General features: G+C 32.7%; 1 protein-coding gene across 1 annotated transcript in view; it reads left to right on the plus strand.

Moving 5' to 3' along the window:
* LOC134691487 (death-associated protein kinase dapk-1-like) overlaps positions 1 to 26,086 on the plus strand; it is a 124,752-nt gene that overhangs the window by 81,521 nt on the left and 17,145 nt on the right. Inside the window, exons 14-17 of the mRNA XM_063552030.1 lie at positions 1,549 to 2,763; positions 10,903 to 10,984; positions 19,912 to 20,099; positions 24,824 to 24,914. Of these exons, the coding sequence (XP_063408100.1) occupies positions 1,549 to 2,763; positions 10,903 to 10,984; positions 19,912 to 20,099; positions 24,824 to 24,914 (1,576 nt within the window). The remainder of the gene's footprint in view (positions 1 to 1,548; positions 2,764 to 10,902; positions 10,985 to 19,911; positions 20,100 to 24,823; positions 24,915 to 26,086) is intronic.

Here is a 26,086-nt window from a genome sequence, read left to right on the forward strand (position 1 = left end):
ATTGAATTTCGTGGTTTGACTGTGGCCACGAAATCCACGAAAATTGGTATCCAACGAATAATAATGAATCCACAGTACTATGGAGCGCATTAATCCTCAATTTTTAATGCAAACTCATAGACAAGTAAATGTTGGCTCAAAATGATCTAGATATATTTCTCTTTCACCAAAAGTTTCATTTCTGCAAATTTGTTGGTTAGTTTAAGTAAACAAGGACATCAAAAGCATCATTTTGTGTCAGAGTAGGGCTACTTTTACATAGTTCTAAATTGGAGGGAGTAATTGGTGGTCTGACACCTACAAGACAGTTCGTCTCCAGCTGGAAACATTCGGCTTCCAGAACTGTTTGTTTAATAGACAGTTTGGCACCGTAGGATCCATATTTTAATAGACATGATTAATAGACAGTTTGGCCTCCCAGGAGACATTTCGGGACCAAGACAAATCAGTACCTTGTTTTCCTACCTTATTCTGTTGCTTCAAAATAAATACCACACCAGTAATTTTTTAACAAAAATTTTTTTCAAATAAAAAAGAAGAAATCATTTACCGCAAAATTCACAAAATCATATTAAATCATATGTAGAAAAAAAATACTTGCAATACAGTGACCCCTAGTTGTTAATTTCTGTGTCATTTGGTCTCTCGCAGAGAGTTGTCTCATTGGCATACCTCATCTTCTTTTTTTATTGATTGTATTTGAATACACTTTTTTTCAACTTAAAAAATCAGGATACAAATCCAATGAGTGTACATTGACAGGTCTGTCAGACTTTGACTCATGTGCAGAGTCTGATGAGACTTTGGCTTTGATGAAAACTAGAACCTACGTCCTGTGACATGACTAGATTCAGTTGTTCTCGACTCATATATTTGAAAAGTCTTTCAAAAGATTAAATCGAATTATGTTTTATTGTTTTAATTCATTTTGTTCCTTGAACCAACTTAAAATGCAAAAAAGGTTATTATTAAGATTTTTTTTGGACAAGTTACAATTTCATTCGGACAAGTAAGTTTTGGTATGTACTTGTCCTATTGGACAAGTTGAAAAAAAGTTATTGTAGAGGCCTGCATTGAATTTGTTATAATACAGTTACTTCAGAGTGGATTGTGGGGGCATTGCTTTGTCTAGTTTTTGTTCTTTTGCTCAGACAAATGATTGTAAACCCCTTCCATAGTAGATTCAAGATGCTTGCAAGGATTGCTTTGATAGATAATGCAGCAATGTTTCAGATGATGTAGTTGAACATTTAAGGAACAAGTATTTCATTTCTAATACAAAGGTTGACGAAAGATTTTTCCAGAAAAAAGACAATACATCTGAAACTTAGTTGAGAACTAGAACATTATAAATGTTATAAATCAAGTTCAGCCTGTCATTCTGCACAAGTCAGGATTCTTATGTACATCATATTAACAAGTTCTGATCCAGATATTCTTGTAAATCTATCACTGGACATTATTAACACTCATTCAGCATAATCATCTCATTTGTGTACGTATTTCTTGGTGAAAACAATTATTGACAAAACACATTTCATTTTGTAGATTGAAGATGCATGTAAAGAACGCATTTATAAATGTATCAATCCTGTTTCTGAAGATGCTTGCAAACATATAAGGGAAGAATATTTTATTTCGAATACAGAGGATGAGAACAGCAAATTCAAACATATAAGACAAGGCATATTAAACTTAGCAAGAACAATGAGAGCATGGAATAAAGATTATCCTTTAAAATTCATTCAGCTGGAAAAACTTCTCCAAGAGAAAAAGAAGGATTTAAGTATTCCAATAATTTCATTTGAAGATATAAAGAGTATCTCTACGGAATCACCAAAGCCGTTAAGCGATGAAGAACTCAAGTTGTATCTAAAATTCCACCATGAAATTAGAGCTTTGGTTTATTTCGAGGATCTTCCTGATTATATTATATTAGATACGCAATGGTTGTCTGATGCCTTTAAGCATATAGTAACAGCAGAAAAATTTCAATCAAGTGTAAGGAGATATTGGAATAAGAGCAAATGGAATGATTTACGTGATAAAGGAGTTTTACATAGTGAGGTTTTAGAAGATATATTCAAACAAGATGAAACAATTTCTAAGTATAAAGATCATATCCTGAACGTTATGGAGAAATTTGATATCATTATACGTTCAAACATATCAGAGAGAATTGCTGCCTATGAGAATCTTTGTTATTATGTTCCTTGTATGATTAAAGAAGAATCACAGCGTGATATTTACGAAATGCTCAATTTGACAGAAAATAACTTTGAAAAATCCACTTGGTTATATTTTGTGTTTAGATTTCTGCCACCACATCTTATGAATCATTTGATTGCTTCACTGTGCAGGAAGTATAATCTTACAGAAGTGGTTGTTCCTAACAACCAGAAGAGAATTGCCCTTTTTAGGGACGCTGCAGTCTTTGAGGTACAGAAGACCAAATTGAGGAAGTTGCTTGTTTCGACAGGTCCAAATTCTATTCAGATCCAGGTTTGGGAATTTGGGCCAAGAATTGAAAGAGGACTGTATAAACCCATTGCAAACTTTGTAAGGGAGGAATTAGAAAAGATAATAAATACAAGATTTAAGATGTCAAATGTAAAATTTGAGGAGAGGTGGGAATGTGGCCTTACAAAATCAAAGTTTGTGACAGGTACTAATGGCTTTAGTGAAGAGCTGTCTACACATTATCGGTGTGAAACATGTGCTAAAACCCATGAGTTTATTGGTGAATGGTCAGTTCAACCAGATGTAAGTAAAATGATTAAATGTTGCATCATGTACATAAAAACAGTGGCCGTGTTAACTGAGTACTTACAAGCTTTATATTTTAAACAGTGGAAGACCTAGTTGCTTTAAACTTTGTATATCATGTATATAGATGCCTTAAGTTATGAAGTTTCCATCTGTCATCTGTCCATTGTTCTTGACCTTATTTTCATGGTTTAATTAAGATTTTTTTGAAATGTTAATTTCTCTCTTATTATAAGTAATATAAACACTCGTTAGTATGTGCATATCTTGCTAGGTCATCATGACAGTTTTCATCTGAACCTCAACCTCATTTCATGGATCAGTGAACAAGGTTAAGTTTTCGTGGTTAAGTCCATATATCAGACACTATAAGCAATAGATCTACTATATTTGGTGTTTGAAATGATTTCAAGGTGTACACGTCCAACTGGCAGGTGTCATCTGACCTTGACCTCATTTTTATGGTTCAGTGGTTGAAGTTAAGTTTTTGTGTTGTGGTCTTTGTATACGACCGTAAAAACATTGCATTTGTTTAATGCTATTATGTCGTCGTCGGCGTCGTCAAAATTTTTATTTCAAACAATAACTTTAGTTTAAGTGAATGGATCTCTATGAAATTTTACCAAAGTTCAATACCAGAAAGGTTGGGATTGATTTTGGGGGTTATGGTACCAACAGTTTGTGAATTGGGGGCCAAAAACAAGCATTTTTGTAGTTTCTAGACAATAACTTGTGTGTAAATGTATTGATCTCTCTGCCATTGTACCACAAGGTTCCATATCACAAAGGGAAGACTGATATTGAGTATGGGGTAATTGCCCCCAAATGTTCAGGAATTAGGAGATAAAAAGGGGCCAGAAACAAGCATGTTTCTAGTTTCCAGACAATAACTTGTGTTTTAGTGTATGGATCTCTCTGAAATTGTACTACAAGGTTCCATACCACAAAGGGAAGGCTGGGGTTGAGTTTGGGTAATTGCCCCAATGTTTAGAAATTATGGGCAAAAAAGGGGCAAAAAACAAGCATTTTTCTAGTTTCCAGACAATAACTCGTGTTAGAGTTTATGGAACTATGAAATTGTACATTTGTCCTGAAATGAAAATGATCTTCAAAATTTCAGAAAAAAATTGGGGGTTCAAAAGGTTTGGGTGAATTTTTTTTATAATCTTTTGGGGGTTCATATTATTTTTGGCAAAATTTTTCAAAATTTCAAATTTTTTTAGCGGACAATTTTTGGAGAGGATAGTTTGTTCATATTTTTTTGTCGAGCCGTCGCAGAAAGCTTGATATAGGGATAGTGATCCGGCTGCGGCTACAGCGGCGGCGGCGTAAGCTAACTTCTTAAAGCGAAAAAGTGGACGACCTGGATGCTTCATACTTTGTATATAGATTCATCATGTTAAGAAGTTTCCGTCAGTCTCATGTCCAATGTCCTTGACCGCATTTTCAAGGTTCTGTGACTACTTGAAAAATAGATTTTTTGTAATGTTGAATTCTCTCTTATTATAAGTAATAGGATACCTACATTTGTAATGTGCGTACCTTGCAAGGTCCTCATTCCCGTCAGACAGTTTTCACTTGACCTCAACCTCATTTCATGGATTAGTGAATAAGGTTAAGTTTGGTGGTCAAGTCCATATCTCAGATACTATAAACAATATGGCTAGTATATTCGGTGTATGGAATGATTGTAAGGTGTACATGTCTAGCTGGCAGGTGTCATCTGATCTTGACCTCATTTTCATGGTTCAGTGGTCAAAGTTAAGTTTTTAAGTTTTGGTGTTTTTTTCTAATACTTTATGCAATAGGTCAACTATATTTGGTGTTATGATCTATATGTCAGTTACGCAGTTTTTATTTCACCTTGACCTCATTTTTAAGGTTCATTGCTCATGGTTGAGTTTTTGTGTTCAAGTCTGTTTTTTCTTTAACTATAAGCAATAGGTCAACTTTTTTTTGTATGGAAGAATTGTCAGCTGAACATGTCTGCCTGGCATAATTCATCTGACCTTGACCTCATTTTCATGGTTCATTGGTCAATGTTTAGTTTTCTTTGTTGTTGTTAAGTTTGTGTGACAGTTGTAATAAAGCATTTTCTTGGATCATGTAAAGTTTACATATGTATGTGATATGTATGTGATAGTTGTAGTAAAGCTTTATATTTAGGACTATCAACATAATATCAAAGATAAGTAAAGAAGGCGAGACATCTCAGTATGTGCACTGTTGTTGGTTTTTTTTTCCAAAAAAAATCCATTTTTACATTGATTATTTATGATTTATATATAAAAGCAACAAATACTGATATGGCAGGAGATGCACACCAAACAGAGTGTGTAAATTATTATATATATAACAGATTAACTAAGTATTGTGCAACAGGACAGTTATGACAGTATTCATGGTATTGTGCAATAATAAGAAATCTTCAATTGAAAATAAATACAAATCTTTTAACCAATTTCAATTGGATTGATTAAGTCTTTAGTTTTTGGGGGTTCTAACCTTGTATTACTATTTTGAATATTGGGCCCCATTTTTAATTGGTCTATATTAAGGTCCAAAGGGTCCAAAATTAAACTTTGTTTGATTTCATCAAAAACTGAATTGTTGCGGCTCTATGATCAATGATGATATGCTGAATGTTATTGTGCATTTAGATTTGTTTTAATTTTGGACCCTGTTTTCAAATTAGTCCATATGAAGGTAAGTTTTTTGTGTTTTTTATATGCTGAATTTAACCATGTTGTTTACTTTTAGATATCAGACGATACTAGGTAAATTAAATGTCTCATTTCAAATTTTAAAGATCTTTGACCACATTTATTTTGTGTCAGAAACCTATATTATGTAAAAAATTTAATCACAATCTAAATTCAGACAGTATCAAGCTTGAATATTATGTCCTAACTTGCCCCAACTGTTCAAGGTTCGATCCTGCGGTCGTATCAGGCTGCGCTCGGCGATGCATTGTATTTTAAAATACCAAATGCAATAGGTCAACTTTATTTGGTGTATGAAAATATTTTACAATGTACATGTCAGTCTGAACGGTTTTATTTACCTTGACCTCATTTTCATGGTTAATTGCTTAGTGTTATTAGTGTTAGTGTTTTGTTCTGTTTTTCTTAAACTATAAGCAATAGGTCAACTGTATTTTGTGTGTGGAATGATTGTAAGGTGTATATGTCTGTCTGGTAGTTATCATCTGACTCTGTTTCTTATATACTATAAGCAATAGGTCAACTATATTTAATACATAGATTGATTGTAAGTTGAACATGTCTGTCTGCCAGGGTTCATCTGACCTTGACATCATTTTCATGGATCATTGGTCAGCGTTTAGTTTTCAAGGTTATGTTTGTTTCTTAGAAACTATAAGCAATAGGTCTAACTATATTTTTTGTATGGAATGATTGAAAGGTGCACATGTATTTCCTATTTTGTTTATCTGAACTTGGCCTCATTTTCCTGGATCATGGTAAAAAAAAGTAAAATCACAGAAAAACTTAACTCGTAGAAAAATTCAAAACGGAAAGTCCCTAATCAAAAGGCAAAATCAAAAGCTCAAACACATCAAACGAATGGATAACAACTGTCATATTCCTGACTTGGTACAGGCATTTTCTTATGTAGAAAATGGTGGATTAAATCTGGTTTATAGCTAGCTGAACCTCTCACTTGTATGACATTCGCATTTGATTCCATATTATGTGATATTTGTAGTAAAGCTTTAAATTTAGAACTATCAACATAAAATTAAAGAGAAAAAAAGCAGGCGAGACATTTCAGCGTGTACACTCTTGTTTCAGATTTCAGAAGAACTTATTTATTTCCTAAGAAACATTTTCAAAATATGGTAACATTTTTTGTTCTTAACCAAGATCTTTGGAACATCATTGTATGTTTTCAAAACATATTGAGGTTGTGTACCTTCCATTATCATGATTATGGAGCTGTATAAAAAACATTCCCCATAATTCATTTGTTAAAATCTTATTTCTATATATTTAAATATTCAGTATATGGACCATAATTTGGTATTCTGCCTTTGGTTTCTTTTTGTATCCTTTTTGATAAGTTCTAAAATTTTAACTTTAATTTTGTGGGTTGTGTTGGTGTTAGAATAGTATGAATGGAACAATTGAGTTTTTCGAGAAAAAATTAATACATTTTGATTCACCGTTTATGTGACATGAAACCAAACAGGAAACCAATCTTTATTTTCTTTATTTTGCACAATATAATTCAAAAGGCACAAATAAACACCATTATTAGTGTTACTTGCTTCATGTTAATATTTAAAATCTATTTTCAATGTTATATTAAATTTTTTTTTAAACCTGACAGGAAACCATAAGAAACCGAAAGCATTTTTTTAGTTTTATTTTATTGCAAAATCTGCTTAAAATAATCTGAACAGTATACTTTTTCTTAAAATCCATCTTAAATGTAACAGTATTATAAAACTCCTAACTATGTGCTTGTTTTGAAAACAATTAGTACAATTTATTCAGAATTTTCCATATTTTCTCCATTGATACAGGATACCATAATCGTTGTATCTTGATATTTAAGCAAAAAAAATGTATTTATATTTGGTTTTGATATTCCAGTTATATACAATTTATTCCAAATCATTGGCAATGTAACATTCTTTAAATCCAGTAAAGAAAACAACTTTTAACTTGGAATTAAAATCTTTAAAATAGGCACAATGTGATACTTGTGACCTGTACACCATCTACATGGTTTCCACATTTTAACCTACTTTAGTGGGCTAAAATCAATAAAGTACTTCCTTTCAAGTCATGCATGGTAAAAGTTTACTTCTCCTTTGACAAGTTTATTGAGTTTCTGATAAGTGTTTGCAGAACATGAATAAAAAATATTAATTAAAAACTGTGACAGGATTCCAACTTTGTACATTCTAAGTGTAACGGTATATTAACATGTATTTGTTATTAAATTATATTTATTCACCTAAAATATCCAGTAATATTTACTGCTGAAGTTAAATCAATCCAACGAGCATTGGTACAATGATAAGAGACGTAATTTCGATTGATTTTTCCAAGGACTCTTCACGTCATTATCGGGAAAGGAAATGTGTTCTAACGTCTGTCAAATATGAAATCGATTTTGTCAAGTCATTGGGCATTTATTTTCACACAGGATCGTATGTAACATTATGCCAGAGCTCCAGATAAGAATTCATAAATTGGGGTTTTTACCCACCATTTTCTTATATAATTGGGTGATAAAGTTTTTTAATTGCATTATCAATTCCAATTCATCCCTCAGGTTAATATCAAATTGGGTTTTTCACCACCAAGCTCCTTAATGTATTGGGTTTTTTCATCGACACAATATTGAATATTTAGGCAATATCAACCCCAATTTTTTTCCATCTTAAATTAATATGTTTCTGTCTTTGTTCAGCTCTTTTATTTGGTTTAGGATTATGGTTAGGGTTATTTGCTAGCTGTTTTATTTGGTTTATTCACTGAGGAGCAATTGTAGGTTAAATTTGTGTTCCGTTTCTAACCTTTTGCCAGTTTTGTATTTTCTCACAAAAAAAGGATATGTGTATTCACAGGCACTCGTCTTATAACTTTATATAATAAATTCTGAGACCAGTGCCTGATCAGTGGCTGTGTGCATGGTGTGTGTATTCATTAATTAACCGTAAAATGAATAAAAAATAGTATATAAACTAATTATACTTGAATGATTTTCTTTTATTCAATTTACATAAATCTGGGTTTAGTTGTCTTTTATTAGAACTTTTGATTTCTGATGCTTTATCATTTCATAATTGACTAGGCCTTTCACTTTTTCCAACTGAATTCGTTTTTGATGAAACCCCGTGTTTATTAGCAATGATTTCGTGATGGTACGCACACACGCCCGTGGGTTCGATCGACGCTTCCTAAAGACACTGGCTGAGTCTTGTTATCATAACTTTCCCTCAATTTTCCAAAATAAGCCGAAAACATGCTTCTATTCAATATTTTAACCGGACATTCACTTTCGTTTTTATTCGATGTATGTTATGAAAAATCCCGAGCAATGCGAAAAAAATATGACCACATGACACACGCTAATTGGATAAACACCGAGATGATCGAAATATTTACAAAAACACGTGTACCCATTGAGCAACGGAAAACTCAAACAGGGACCCATTTCAGCTACTTGATGCAGGGATCTATTTTTAGAACGACAGGAAATTTCCAATTATAAATATTATAAAAATAGTTTACGCGACGACTGTAAACAGATTAGGGTAAATAACACAAACGGTAGCCAATAAAAGGGTTGGGAACTCATGGTTTTGGCATATAATTGGGTTTTCCGTTGAATTAATTGGGTTGTTGAACCCTTCAATGGACAATTGCATTGGGTTTTCTATTATTTACATTGCGTTATAACGCAAATACGCAGCTTATCTGGAGCTCTGTTATGCACATAGGAAAAATAACAGACCACTGGCGCAATCTCTTTGACAATTGTATTATCCTCTTTTAAACAAGACGAAACAAGTCTACAGATTATGTTTGCTAACATCCCGTTGGAAACAAAAACAATGTTTAGGCCTAGTATTTCGTACATCCGGCCGTAATGGCGTTATCACATGTTAGTCACGTGTTTCACGTATGACCGGAAATGGTTAGAACTTAAGGACAAAAACAATTTTAATAAATAACTGGACTTCTGTTTCGTGTGAAATGTAACGCATAACGACAACGTAATTTTCTTACTTAATTATTACGAAGATCAAAACAAGAATGTAAATCATCTCGGATTTACCTGTTTGAACATCTCGCGAGAGTTCATATTTGCATATTGTTTTTAAGAATTCTATTACAACAAAGCAGATTACATCATCTAAAAATTGCGTTACGAAATCGGACACAAATATCACGCCACTGTTCTTACATCTGCTACATAAATACTTATAGTTCTCAGCATTTTCTTCTCACTATTCTTATTGGTCGATGTTCTTTGTTATTTGAAAGCAAAAGTTATGAATTTGCCGGTGACGATTATCTATAAATCAGTCAGCGTTATGCTCTTCGGAAGCAATAAATAACGCGAGAAACGACACAAATATACGGTTGTAGAATCTTTGAAATTCATATATTTTAATTTTTTTTCTAGGGAAGAGTAGCATACACTTGTATGTTGATAAAAATAATGGCATCTTTAGATGTAGTTGCAACTTTTCTTACAGTAATTCACATTTTATCACTTTTCTATAGTTATAGGAAACGGAGCCCAATAGCAAATTATGGTCCATATTTGGTTTTACACTGTAGGATGTTAAAGAGTACTAGAGTACCTAGTACTCGAGTATCGCTCGGTAGTACCGAGTATCGAGTATTCATTCACTCACCTCTGTACCGTAAGAGCAACTATTTTCATCAGCAGGCCTGTTAATTGCGTTACAAAGTTGAGAAATCATCTCCTCCCAGAAAAAATTTGACAAAGATACTATTTCTAAGTAAGAACAAATTTGTTGCACCCTGTGTAGACTCTTAGAAAATGATTAAAGGCATCAGTAAGTTCTAATCATCACAATTTGTTGATAATGAAATTGTTTTTTTTACGGTTCCCAAATACTGTTGTTTGAGTAATCAATTTTCTGAAGATGTTTATTAATTAATGGATTAGATTATTGCCAGTATACTTAATTGGTACGAGTAGTAAATGAGCTGTTAATTATTGTATAAAATTCCTAGAACTATTTTCTAGTCCTAGGTAATAATGTTGAGGGTTTTACGTCCATAAGACAACGACCCACAATACATAAAATGGGTACAATTTTATGTTTCCATTTTGTAGATGTTTTTCCAAGCGAGTAATTGAGTATCGCTCGGCAAATCCAACGAGTACTCGATTAGTAAATCTTTAAAGATGTGACATCTCTAAAGTAAACACCATTCTCCATGCAACCTGCCCATTTTATTCATTAGTCCATCTTAAGCTCACCTGGTTGATAATTTTTAAGAGAACAAGTTTTGTTAAACATTATAAACTGGACCACAAGAAATGCAGAGAAAAATTATGTATTTTGTATATGATTCTGTTTTCATGAAAAATATCACTTATTTTAAAAATGACATGTTTCAGGATGTGTATGACAAGAAAGAGGGACAAAAGGGATTGGTCCTGATTGTTAACTTTATGTTTAGTGGCCGTCATAAGAGACAAGGTAACATGTTACTTTACAGCTTTTTAAAAAATATATCAATAAGATTTGGTTCATGTAAGGAACCAGTCTAGTTTAAAGGAAGATGGACATTTTTTTTTATTTTCAATTACATCTATCATGTCTATGAGCTGACATTGTATTGACTAATAGCAAATTAACAATATCCATCTGTCATTGTATGTCCATATATGTAATATGTAATTATGTAAAACAGAAAAAATATATATATTAAATTTGCAGAAGTAGGGAGACCATGGCTTTTCTCCAATCTTGTTTTCTAATCAGATCATTTCCCTGTGTATCTGTGATCAGATTATGTATATCAGTTCCTGGCAAACAAAAATCTTGAAATCTATTGACTTTCATATCGACATTGATTATTGTGGGATTGACTGCATTTGAAAATGCCTGTACCAAGTCAGGAATATGACTGTTCTTGTCTATTCGTTTTTGATGCGTTTTGTTATTTGTCAAAGAACAATTGTATGAAATATTTCATCGCCGAAAATCTCTAATTACAAGTCGTTTACATTTTGCAAATGGCAAAATGCACAGGAATATTGTTTGACGTCACGTATAGTAGTATAAGTTGGCGGTCATTTTATAACTTGCACGAAACGTAAGTTAGTAAGTATATCATTGATTCTGATGAAATAAAGCCCAATTAAGAGTAAGTATTGTTAATCATGATATTCTGTTTGTTTAAGAATACTTTGATTACTGAATTGATTTCAATTAAATGTATGCACATTTAGATTCCTTTTTTTTATTATAATATTCCGTTTATCTCTGACCTTAATAAAGTTGTTGTTATTTTATGATTGAAATAGAACTGAAAATCAACAGTATGTTTGAAGGAAATGCGGGACAACTCGTCCCAGAGACAAGTCAGACCAAGTCCCCTGTCGCTGCTTTAAAGATGAACTTGTCGGCAGCGGTTCTCAAGAACTGCTTGTCAGATTTTCAAAGGGTTTCATAAAATGTTAGATAAACATGTCTAGGGGAGCCATCAATCTTTCGTTTGTGCCTTATGGTCTATTTAGGGGTATTTTGATGGGCCTAAAGAAGGGAGAGGTTTTCTATAGAATCTTATTGGATTTAATTATTTTTAATTTCTAAAGACTACAAATGTATAACTTGAAAACAGTAAGTCGGATAGACACACACGGTCTTTAGTGATGATAACAGGACAATAAAACAAATCAAATAAAATATAGGGCGAGTCCATATGGGGATCCCCCTTTTCAAGTTCAGAATATGCTTTTATCTTGTAAACGGTCTGGGACAATAAAACAAATCAAATAATTAGGGGGAGTCCCCAATGTCACCCCCACCCCTTCTGTTTGAGAACTTGTAAACGGTCGAGATCCCCACCCCTAAACCATATTTATTCATGTATGGGACAATATAACATATCAAATGAAGTATAGGGGGAGTCCCTGGAGGTCAACCCTACTCCATCCTGTTTGAGAACTTGTAAACGGTCAAGGTCCCCACCACTAAACCATATGTACTACTTTATCGCATCGCGGGTAAATTATCACGTTGTGATTTGTTTAACGCCGTCGCGTGATGACCCTCTATGGAACCGTAGGAGGTTAGTAAATTTCATAGGGGGTTCATGACGTCACGTCTACTGTTGACGGTGACGTCATTTTATAATGTTGTTGTGTTCCATTGTTCATTTTTCTGCAAAATGCAGCAGAAAAAGTCCAGCGTGCGATAAATTCTTTTTACGGTTAACTACTGACCCCCTGTAAACAACAGAGGGTGAATAAAGTCCATAAGAAATTCGGCCTCCGGCCTCATCCCCTATGGATTTTACTAACCCTCTATGGATCCGTTGGGGGTCAGTAGCGAACCATATAACTTATAGTATGGGACAATAAAACAAACCAAATGAAATATAGGGGAAGTCCACGGGGGTCACCCCTGCCCCTCTTTTTGAAATCTTGCAAACGGTCGAGATCCCAACCCCTTAAACCATATATATTCTTGTATTGGACATTAAAACAAATCATATGAAATAAAGGTTATTCCCCTGTGGATCAACCCCCACCTTTTGAGAATTTGTAAACGGTCGAGATTCCCACCCTTAAACCATATATATTCCTGTTCGTCATTTCAAAAAGTTTTCTTATTTATTTTTAAATTTAATTGAAGCAAAAAATAAGTCTAGGTTACATTTACTTTAATTATGTTTTGAGTTATTTCTGGGCCTATAAAAATGTTCATTTATGGCTCAATTTAAAGGAAACATTTAAAACAAATTAGAAATAAGTTCTGAAAATGGTAGGATTGGATAGTTGAAACATTTAGGTACAAACATTTTTTGATACTTGAAATAGCTGAGGTAAATAATTAAACCAATTCTTCCACAATATTCATCTTAACTTCTGCCACTTTGCCTTGGATTTTTTTTAATTAACTGCCTAAAGCGCCCTTGGTGCTTTGATTTAAATTTCACCAAAGTATATTGCAATATTGATGAATAGAGATAATGAGACTATTATTTTAAAATATTTAATAAGAGCTTGCATATTGTACATAATTTATGCTGAGTTCACAAGTAATTCGAATTCGATTCGCATTAACTAATTCAAATTAGTTTAATTCGCATTCGAAAAGTTTAACGTCCTAACGTCAATTCTTATTTGAATTGGGATGCGCGTCAAATTCGCATTACTGTTCTAAGGACGTTAACTTTTAATTCGGATTAACAAAAACGTATTTCTAATGTGAATTAGTTTATTCGAATCGGAATTAAAAAAAAAGAAGAGTGTGAAAGCGATTAGCGAATTCGATTCTCATTCGAATTAAACTCAATTGCAATTAAAGGTACGTGTGAACGAGGCATTAGTTACGTTAACCACTTGCAAATGTTCTATTGATTCAATTATTTTATATTCTCCATTATACATGTTTAAGAGTACCATTTTTAGCTCACCTGGCCCAAAGGGCCAAGTGAGCTTTTCTCATCACTTTGCGTCCGTCGTTGTCCGTCGGCGTCCGTCGTCATTAACTTTTACAAAAATCTTCTTCTCTGAAACTACTGGGCCAAATTACACCAAACTTGGCCACAATCATCTTTAGGGTATCTAGTTTAAATAGTGTGTCCGGGGACCCGGTCAACCAACCAAGATGGCCGCCATGGCTAAAAATAGAACATGGGGGTAAAACGCAGTTTTTGGCTTATAACTCAAAAACCAAAGCATTTAGAGCAAATCTGACATGGGGTGAAAATGTTTATCAGGTGAAGATCTATCTGCCCTGAAAATTTCAGATGAATCAAACAACCTGTTATTGGGTTGCTGCCCCTGAATTGGTAATTTTAAGGAAATTTTGCTGTTTTTGGTTATTATCTTGAAAAATATTATAGATAGAGATAAACTGTAAACAGCAATAATGTTCAGCAAAGTAAGATTTACAAATAAGGCAACATAATCAAAATGGTCAGTTGACCCCTTTTAGGAGTTATTGCCCTTTATAGTCAATTTTTAACCATTTTTCGTAAATCTTAGTAATCTTTTATAAAAATCTTCTCCTCTGAAACTACTGGGCCAAATTATTCTAAACTTTGCCACAATCATCTTTGGGGTATCTAGTTTGAAAAATGTGTTCGATAACCCGGCAATCCAACCAAGATGGCCACCACGGCTAAAAATAGAACATAGGTGTACAATGCGTTGTTTGGCTTATAACTCAAAAACCAAAGCATTTAAAGCAAATCTGGCTGTGGAAAATTGTTTATCAGGTGAAGATCTATCTGCCGTGAAATTTTCAGATGGATCGGACAATCAGTTGTTAGGTTGCTGCCCCGGAATTAATAATTGTAAGGAAATTTTGCCGTTTTTGTTATTATTTTGAATACTTTTATAGATAGAGATAAACTTGAAACAGCAATAATATACAGCAAAGTGATATCTTAAAATAAGTCAATATGACCAAAATGGTCAATTGACCCCCTAAGGAGTTATTGTCCTTTATAGTCAACTTTTAACAATTTTCATAAAATTTGTAAATTTTTACTAACATTTTCCACTAAAACTACTGGGCCAAGTTCATTATAGATAGAGATAATTGTTAGCAGCCTAAATGTTCAGTAAAGTAAGATGTACAAACACATTACCCCTACAATCACCAAAACACAAAGTTGTCATGAATCCATCTGCGTCCTTTGTTTAATATTCACATAGACCAAGGTGAGCGACACAGGCTCTATAGAGCCTCTAGTTTGTGTTTTGGATCAAAACAAATGAAGATACAGAGAAACTGTTAACAGAAAATAGTCAGCATTTAATGTATTCAAGATCAACAAAACAGAGATTTTTATTATGAATCTATTCTAGTCTACAATAATAAAATGAAGATGTTGTACTATTGCCGATGAGACAACTCTCCACAAGAAACCAAAATGACACAGAAATTAACAACTATAGGTCGCTGTAGGGCCTTCAACGAAAAGCAAAGCCCATACCCCATAGTCAGCTATAAAAGGCCTGGAAATGACAATGTAAAACAATTCAAACGAGAAAACTAACGGCCTGATTTATCTACAAAAAGTGAACGAAAAAAAAATATGTAACACATAAACAAACGACAACCACTGAATTACAGGCTCCTGACTTGGAACAGGCACAAACATAGAGAATGTGGCAGGGTTAAACATATGAGCGGGATCCCAACCCTCCCCCTAACCTGGGACAGGGGTGTAACAGTACAACATAAGAACGAACTATAAAAATCTGTTGAAAAAGGCTTAACTCATCAGATGAATGAAAATAAAAATACTACAAATACAAGTGGACATGTTGGAGAGTTCCCATTGTTAACGATGCGCAAAGACCTAGATGAGCTACACATGCTCTTGATAGCCTCTATATTTTATTTGTTTGCTATTACCTTTGCTATCTCCAATCCTATGTCCAACCTACTTGTTTTGTGATTTCACTATTTCAGTCTTTATTGATTTTCATGCTTCTTCGTCATTTTTTTCTCAAGTTCCGTCCATTAAAATATTTGTTTTCTATGTCCATGCCTTGTTTGCCTTGTCTTCTGTCTAAATAGTATATTCACGACTAAACCAGGGCTGCAAATTCATTGAATCTTTTAACAGAATCTTCACAACCTAATTACTGTGGACATCTATTTCATTTTCAGCTCACCTGGTCAAAAGGACCAAATAAGCTTGTCTTATCAATCTGAGAACATTAACTTTCATAACAATCTTCTTTGAAACTGGTACACCATTTGTACACAAAAATGGCCATAGTCATCCTTGGTTCACCAAGATGACAACATTTGTCAGATGATTCTGCCTGCTAACAACCATTACATGAAGCCTAAGCTAAATAATAAGCATAGCGATAACATGCAGTTAGTGTCTAATATTTTGAACATCTTTATAGATATAGAAAGTCTGTAAGTGGCAAAAAAGTTCTGAATATCATTATATAAGATCTACATTGAAATTTTTGACTTTTTTTACCAAAATTGCCAGACGACACTTTATATTACGGATAACAAATGTGTCGAAGTTTGTGTTTGGATAACAACACAGAGATGTATTCAGGAAACTGCCGGGGTATATACAATATTTTTATCCCCAATTGGAACCCCAAAAATGTCATCATAACACCGGTTACAATGTGACGTAGTCAAAAGCTATACAGAACACTAAGGAATGTCAGAGGCTCACAGAGGGAAAATAATGATGTGCTTCAGTCAGACTCAATAATACATTTTTAATACAAAATCACACAATTTACACTTTTAATACTTAAATTTAATGTTAAAAGTGTTATTATGAATTATTACAAACACGATAAAATTATGTTCAAAGCAAATTAGAAAATTCTTCACTTATGCCGAACATATCAGTTTGGGTTTCTCAATATATGTGTTGTAAAAAAACAAAGCCACACACACATACAAACACAAAATATGATATCTAAAAATTTTATTGAAACTATTTTTTAACGGAAAAAAAAATGTCAAGGTAAAAAAGGTGCATTTCAATGGATTACTCAAAATATTAAAGAAACAATAAACATGTAATGAATATACATGCTGCATTGTGAATGTTTAACAAATACCTGCACTGGAAAATAACATTAAGTCAGGGGTAATTCGTAATATATGTGTAATTCAGGTCAGGGGTAATTCGTAATATATGTGTAATTCAGGTCAGGGGATATAAACTGTAAGCTGGGAATGTCACAGTATATACCCTGTCTGAGACCTGAATAACATATGATTTAAGGGTAATTGTCCTTAAATGACTGATTTTACTATGCCAGTGCCTTTTACTATTTGTATGTCCAATACAGGTCATGCGGAGGGGTTAGGTAATAGTGTTAAAAATTAAACTTTAAATATAGTTGAGGTAGATTGAATGATGCCAATACTATCTGAATTCATAAGTTTTACCTGTTTTGAAAATTTTATATTTCATAACAATTTCTTATTTGATTTTTCTTATATGTCTGTTTTTGTTTGATTATTGGAACTTGTCTCAGAAAAAAATATATCTATGTACCTTAACCTAACTTTCAGGTATAGAGATGTGATTTTTTTCTGAAACAAGTTCTTATGACCATCCACCAGAACTTGCGGTCATCCGATGTTCAGTATGGGATGTAAGATGTACTTTTCTGTCTCACATAGTTTTCTTTAACATCGACCTAATGTTCATGGCTCAATGAACAATAATAAATTGTTGCTAATACAAAACTTTCATAAAATATGGTATGAATGACATTTCTCTACAAGAGACAAAATGACACAGAAATTAACAACTATATGTCATCGTACGGCCATAAACAATGAGCAAATAATTTTTATGCCTCTGCGACAAAATGTAGAGGGCATTATGATTTACCCCTGTCCATCAACCTGTCTGTCCTTTTGTCTGTACGTTCATTTGTATATAGATACATGATATGTCCTGCCATCTCCTTCTACACATTTTGAGCTACAACTTGAAACAATCTGTTGAAACTAAATCAGGATAAAACTGAACTGATCGTCTTTTCATCGAAACATCAGTCGAAGAACATGCCTGTTTTCCAACTTAAAGTAGGTGAAAATGTCATCAATAGTGTCACATCGGTACGTAATCTTGGTGTTTATTTTGACAGCCGTCTTACCATGGAAAAACAAGTTACGTCTATCGTAAAATCGTGTAATTACCATCTGTGCAACATTGGACGAATCCGACATTTCATCTCTACGGATGCTTGTAAAACTCTGGTTAATTCCCTTGTAACTTCCAGACTTGACTACACAAATAGTCTACTCTTCGGCGTTAACAAGTGTCAAATTGAAAGGTTACAGAGAGTTCAGAACACTGGAGCCTGTCTTGTCACGAAAACTAGGAAAAGAGAACACATTACACCTATTCTCGCTGGACTGCACTGGCTCCCTGTTGAATTCCGGCCAAAGTTCAAAATCCTTGTCTATACGTACACGGCACTGCAAGGAACTGCCCCGGACTATATACAGGAACTATTACATCTCCAAACAACAACTAGGGCACTACGATCAGAGGGCAGCCTTAGACTCGAACTGCCACATGTCCGAACAAAAACGTACGGTGAAAGACAATTTAATCGTGCTGCCGCTACCCTATGGAACAATCTACCTGTACAAATTCGTCACTCTAAATCTGTTCAGTGTTTTAAAAAACAATTGAAGACATATTTTTACAGACTTTCGTTTAAAAAGCTGTTATCTTAATTCTTATTCCTTTTATTTGAAAATGTGCTGTGATTTTTGTTTTTTGTTTTCTTCGTACAATTTTTATTCTAGCAAAAGTTTTCATGACCATTTCAATTATTAATTATAATCTTTCTGCTAAATTTTTAATATATTTTCGCTTTCTATGTTTTAATTATATTTTTTTTGGTACTTATTATTGATTTTAATTCTATTATTTTTCTATCAATATAATTATTTATGTTCATATATCTTTCATATATACGTTTTTAGTTCTTTTAAACATAACATTTTTTATTTCATTTTGTTTTGTGGTTAACTTATTATATTTTTATCATGTATATATATATGTAAAGCGCCTTAGAGTGATTTTATTGTTATATAGGGCGCTATAGAAATTTTTACTATTATTATTATTATTACTTCAATATTTTGTAGGATGTGTCTACACATGTACATATGTACATATAGAGGTGTGCATGTCCACAGGATTTTGATTGTTTTCAAATATTCTAAAAATGCCAGTTATTTGAACTTAGTACAAAAATTTCGGCTACCAGCTGCATGAAGAGATCGTGGTTTGTCCCGCTATCTCGTACAGTCTTTGAGCATCAGCTTTAATATTCTGTAGATTGTTTGTACACATAATGGAATCTGTGTGCATGTCCACAGGATTTTATTTTACTCAATTATTCTCAAAATGCCAGGTATTTGGACTTGGTCATTTTTTTTAGTGTACTAAAAGTCAGATAGGGGAATGTTAGGTATTCATAAAATTGGTACATTTATGTATATAGTTGGACTGTATTTCCTTATCAATTTCTATATTATTGAAAACATGGTTTGTCCCTACTGCAATTAATAAGATTTGTTAGTATTGTCAAATATTTAAACAATATACCTGATTGAATTTCTGAACTCTGGAAAAAGAAAGTTGAACTTGGTGACTATAAAAACTGAAAAGTGGAAACCTTTTTGCTGTACATTCAATCCTGCAAGTGTAGACATTCAAAATAAAAATAAAAAATAGATCATCATACATATTGTTACATTTATAATTTCTTATGGTCAGGTGGAGGCATTACTTTTGCCCTACAGACAGCCAATTTAAAGTTGTACTTCAACATCACTGTTTGTCAAATCTAAAGTATGTGGAAATATAATCATGCTTTTGCATAGTTTGAATCTTTTGTTATTTCTTTTTTATTCAGGTTCTGAAGTAGATGTCACTAATCTTAGAGATTTCTTCTCCAACTTGGGATATCAGGTAGAATGTGAATCAGACATGACAAAGAGGGAATTACAAGATTGTTTCCAGAAAATTGAAAGCAAATACTTAACAGAGAATTCAAAGGATTATCATTCTTTTATCTGTGTGATTATGAGTCATGGAAATGAGGTATTGTTTAAATACTATCTTAATAATTATTTCTGTATATTATCTGTCTTCTTATTTCAAGACAGGAACATGAAGAAAGAGAGAGATAAAACAGTTTTACATTACTATTCCAAATCATATTTTATAAATAAATAGTGTTGTGTGATATACTGTATATCTGGGTTTTTATACGACCGTAAATTTTGAAAAAAATTTCGTCGTATATTGCTATCACGTTGGCGTCGTGGTTGTCGTCCTCGTTGTCGTCGTCGTCGTCCGAATACTTTTAGTTTTCGCACTCTAACTTTAGTAAAAGTGAATATAAATCTATAAAATTTTATCACAAGGTTTATGACCACAAAAGGAAGGTTGGTATTGATTTTGGGAGTTTTGGTCCCAACATTTTAGGAATTAGGGGCCAAAAAGTGCCCAAATAAGCATTTTCTTGGTTTTCACACTATAACTTTAGTTTAAGTTAATAGAAATCTATGAAATTTTGACACAAGGTTTATGACCACAAAAGAAAGGTTGGGATTGATTTTGGGAGTTTTGATTTCAACAGCGTAGGAATTAGGGGCCACAAAAGGGCCCAAATAAGCATTATTCTTGGTTTTCGCACAATAACTTTAGTTTAAGTGAATAGAAAATAGTGAAATTTAAACACAATGTTTATGACCACAAAAGGAAGGTTGGTATTGATTTTGGGAGTTAAGGTCACAACAGTTTAGGAATTAGGCGCCAAAAAGGGACCCAAATAAGCGTTTTTCTTGGTTTTCACACCATAACTTTAGTATAAGTAAATAGAAATCTATGAAATTTAAACACAAGGTTTATGACCATAAAAGGAAGGTTGGTAATGATTTTGGGAGTTTTGGTCCCAACAGTTTAGGAATAAGGGGCCCAAAGGGTCCAAAATTAAACTTTGTTTGATTTCATCAAAATTGAATAATTGGGGTTCTTTGATATGCCGAATCTAACTGTGTATGTAGATTTTTAACTTTTGTCCCTTTTTCAAATTGGTCTACATTAAGGTCCAAAGGGTCCAAAATTAAACTTCGTTTGATTTTGACAAAAAATTAATCATTTGGGTTCTTTGATATGCTGAATCTAAAAATGTACTTAGATTCTTGATTATCAGCCCAGTTTTCAAGTTGGTCCAAATCGGGGTCCAAAATTAAACTTTGTTTGATTTCATCAAAAATTGAATAAATGGGGTTCTTTGATATGCCAAATCTAACTTTGTATGTAGATTCCTCATTTTTGGTCTTGTTTTCAAATTGGTCTACATTAAAGTCCAAAGGGTCCAAAATTAAACTTAGCTTGATTTTAACAAAAATTGAAATCTTGGGGTTCTTTGATATGCTGAATCCAAACATGTACTTAGATTTTTGATTATGGGCCCAGTTTTCAAGTTGGTCCAAATCAGGATCTAAAATTATTATATTAAGTTTTGTGCAATAGCAAGTCTTTTCAATTGCACAGTATTGCGCAATGGCAAGAAATATCTTATTGCAAAATATTGTGAAATAGCAATTTTGTTTTTAATTAGAGTTATCTTTCTTTGTCCAGAATAGTAAGCTAGAAATATCTAATTGTAAGAATTTTTTTTAATTGGAGTTATCTTTCTTTGTCTAGAATCAACTTAAATCTTTATTATATATACAATATACAATGTATATTTCCTTTTTACTACCAACTGATAAATTAAAATAATCTTTACCATTCAGTGATAACAAGCAGTTTTTTACATCTTAATATTTTATGATGTATTTAAATGAATAGTTATTGTTGCAAACTCCATTAGAAATTTTAATTGAGATTAGTTTTGGAATAAGGGAAAGAGGGATGTGATTAAAAAAATTGGGCTCAATTTTCTCATTTGAAATTTAATAATTAAAAGAAAATTTCTTCAAACTTTTTTTTGAGAGGATTAATATTCAACAGCATAGTGAATTGCTCTAAGAGAAAACAAAAAATTTAAGTTCATTAGAACACATTCATTCTGTGTCAGAAACCTATGCTGTGTCAACTATTTAATCACAATCCAAATTTAGAGCTGAATCCAGCTTGAATGTTGTGTCCATACTTGCCCCAACCGTTCAGGGTTCAACATCTGCGGTCGAATAAAGCTACGCCCTGCGGAGCATCTGGTTCACGTTTTGTTTACGGTATCTGATTAACTGAAAAATTTGATCCACATACATTTGTATGCATATATACCAATATGTATCTCTATTTTAACGTTTCATACCTTATACTATTAACATCATCGTCATGATTAATTATCATGTATACACAAAACTGATATGTAAACTCTTTTCACCCTACAGGTGAATTAACATTATATAATATCATCTTTGGTGTTGATCAACAGATAACAAGTGTGTACTGTACATTCAGAAATTATTGCGATTTTGTCATTTTAGATTAAGATGCGATTTAAATTTTTAAAATTTTGAGAAAAATCCTGTTTAATTCATATAAAAAATTTCACCAAAATGCGAGTTTAAAATATTGGGATGATAACCCTGTCCCATTTTCGCAATAGTAAAAACATATATCTAATTTGGATCTCTGTTTTAGATAATAATCATACCTGGCATACATTTTGACAACACAGCAATTAGCGACATTTCAGTTAAAAAACCTGAATGATGTGTTATTTAGTTTATAGTATTTGTATTCAATTTATATGACATTCAGTGAAGTTTATGCTGTTAATATCTTAAACAATACAATATCGTATTTTTTTCGTTGTGTATCTCCCCATTCAGAAAAATTATACACAGTAAAAATTTAACCTGCACATTTTGTTAACAAATCACAAAAAAAACGATGTGAAAATATAACATATTTTTCCTTCAATTTTGGGGTTAAAAATCAAATAATAATGATTTTCAAATTTTCACGGCATGACTTCATCATAGAATATTTTGTCTCGCCTTTGAGTTAGTTCATTCAGTTATATCACATGATACGTCAACATCATTTACCATTGATTGTCGAAATTGAACCTGGGTGCAGTAAATTTTTTTTGTTCAGTTAATATTTCTAACATTAACTTTAATTTGATTATATGAATTGTCTAATTGCTGTTTTGCCTTATACGGAACGTAATATGATATGTTGTTGTCTGTCTGTCCGTTCATCGTCAATATGTCGGACAATAACTCAAAAATGCTTCTACCAATATGCATGAAACTTTGGTGAATTATTTATATATATCGACATGACCTACCTTTCGATTTTTATACATTTTAGATTTGAAGTTTCCGATTTATAGGGTTTTATTCTTTAAAAAAGTGGGGTTTTTACTTTACAGTTTTCGGACAATAACTCAAAAATGCTTTCACCAAATTGCAAGAAACTTTGGTGAACTGTTTTTATTTATTGACATGAGCTCCATTTCAATTTTAATTAATTTTAGATTTACGTTTTCGAGTTTTATGCAGGGTAATAAATAACTTTCCAGTTTTTGGACAATAACTCAAAAATGCTTTCAGCAGTTTTCTTAAAACTGGTGAATTACTTGTCTATATATATTTACACAAACTCCCTTTTAATTTTTATAAATTTTAGATCTTAAGTTTCCGCTTTACTGGATTTTATTCATAAAAAAGGGGTGATTTTCCAGTTTTCGGACAATATCTTTAAAGTGCTTTGAGGAGTTTTCCTGAAATTTCTGTGACTGGTTTATATCTATTCAAATAATCTCTCTTTGGTTTTTTATAAATTTCTGATATGTCATTCAGAAGTCATCTAACTTTATTCTTTGAAGTAGCGACGGGCGTATCATCCACTTATGTTTTTTTGTTTAGTCATTGACGTATAGCATGCAAAGCAAGACATAGGGATTGTTTATCCTGCAACAGAGACGACGACAGCAGTGTAAAATATTTTTAAGTTTTCTTCTCGTTCCCTTGGTCATGGTCTTGTTGCTTAGAATTAATAAGCAATTTTTAATGTTAAGTTTTCTGCCCACTTTACCATGGTCCAATGACTTTGAATCAATAAGCAATGTTGCTGTTCATCAGATTTTATATGAATTTTATGCGGACACAGGCGAGACATATCTCTGTGTCAACAGTTTATATAGTGTCACATGCAAGTCAGAGGTTAAGCTAACTATAGAACCAAGTTGAATCCACCATTTTATTTATAAAGTTATGCTTGTACAAAGTCAGGAATATGACAGTTGTTTTCCATTTGCTTGATATATTTGAACTTTCCATTTTGTCATTTGATAAGGGACTTTCCATTTTGAATTATCCGCAGAGTTCGGTATTTTTGTAATTTTACTTTTTTTTTCTTCAAGCAAAATATTTCCAAATGTTCAAGCTTTTTACTTCCTCTATATGGTGACCAATTACTTCCTCCAATTAGAACAGTTGGTACGATTGATTTGCGCTACCTTTTTGTTTTCAATATTCTTACTTTCCTTTTTAAATAATCTTTTCATATCTCGGACAATTTATTGTCGAAACAAACAAAGAAAGAACATAATTTAGTATGGATGTTAAAAATATTTTACATAATCGTCTTATGAGTATACATGAATAAGAGACATCTACCCAACAACACAGCATAACTTTGAAGAATGAATCATTTAATAATTGCACAACTAGACAGCTTATATCAATGTATATTATTAGCAATCAGCATGAATTCTTTAACTTGTCTGATGTAATTAAAATATATTCTTCATATATAAATAAGACAGTAAAATGTTCACATTATTATTTCAGAATGGAATTTCTACAAAAGAGGAAAATGGAATGATTACTGAGCATGAAATAACAAAACCATTCAAAAACAAGGAAGGGGGCAAATTTAATGGTATGTTTAAAAGGATAACACAACATTAAGGGCTCTAACATCAAATGTATTTCAAACTGTCTCTGATTTGCATGTTCGATTGATAAATCCTTGTACTTAAAACAAACTGCTAAATGTTGACAACATGTCTCGAACATGCCAAGTAATGAAACAAACTGCTAAATGTTGACAACATGTCTCGAACATACTAAGTAATGAAACAAACTGCTAAATGTTGACAACATGTCTCGAACATACTAAGCAATGAAACAAACTGCTAAATGTTGACAACATGTCTCGAACATGCTAAGTAATGAAACAAACTGCTAAATGGTGACAACATGTCTCGAACATGCTAAGCAATGAAACCAACTACTAAATGTTGACAACATGTCTCGAACATACTAAGCAATGAAACACACTACTAAATGTTGACAACATGTCTCAAACATGCTAAGCAATGAAACAAACTGCTTAATGTTGACAACATCTCTCGAACATGCTAAGCAATGAAACAAACTGCTAAATGGTGACAACATGTCTCGAACATGCTAAGCAATGAAACCAACTGCTAAATGTTGACAACATGTCTCGAACATGCCAAGCAATGAAACAAACTGCTAAATGTTGACAACGTGTCTCAAACATGCCAAGCAATGAAACAAACTGCTTAATGTTGACAACATGTCTCGAACATGCTAAGCAATGAAACAAACTGCTAAATGGTGACAACATGTCTCGAACATGCTAAGCAATGAAACAAACTGCTAAATGGTGACAACATGTCTCGAACATGCTAAGCAATGAAACCAACTGCTTAATGTTGACAACATGTCTCGAACATGCTAAGCAAAGAAACAAACTGCTAAATGTTGACAAAATGTCTCGAACATGCTAAGCAATGAAACCAACTGCTTAATGATGACAACATGTCTCGAGCATGCCAAGCAATGAAACAAACTGCTAAATGTTGACAACATGTCTCGAACATGCTTAGCAATGAACCAAACTGCTAAATGTTGACAACGTGTCTCGAACATGTTAAGCAATGAAACAAACTGCTTAATGTTGACAACATGTCTCGAACATGCAAAGCAATGAAACAAACTGCTTAATGTTGACACTCAAACATGCTTAGTAATGAAACAAACTGCTAAATGTTGACAACAGGTCTAGAACATGCTAAGCAATGA

This window comes from Mytilus trossulus, chromosome 11 (genome assembly GCF_036588685.1).
Source record: "Mytilus trossulus isolate FHL-02 chromosome 11, PNRI_Mtr1.1.1.hap1, whole genome shotgun sequence".
NCBI lineage: Eukaryota > Metazoa > Mollusca > Bivalvia > Mytilida > Mytilidae > Mytilus > Mytilus trossulus.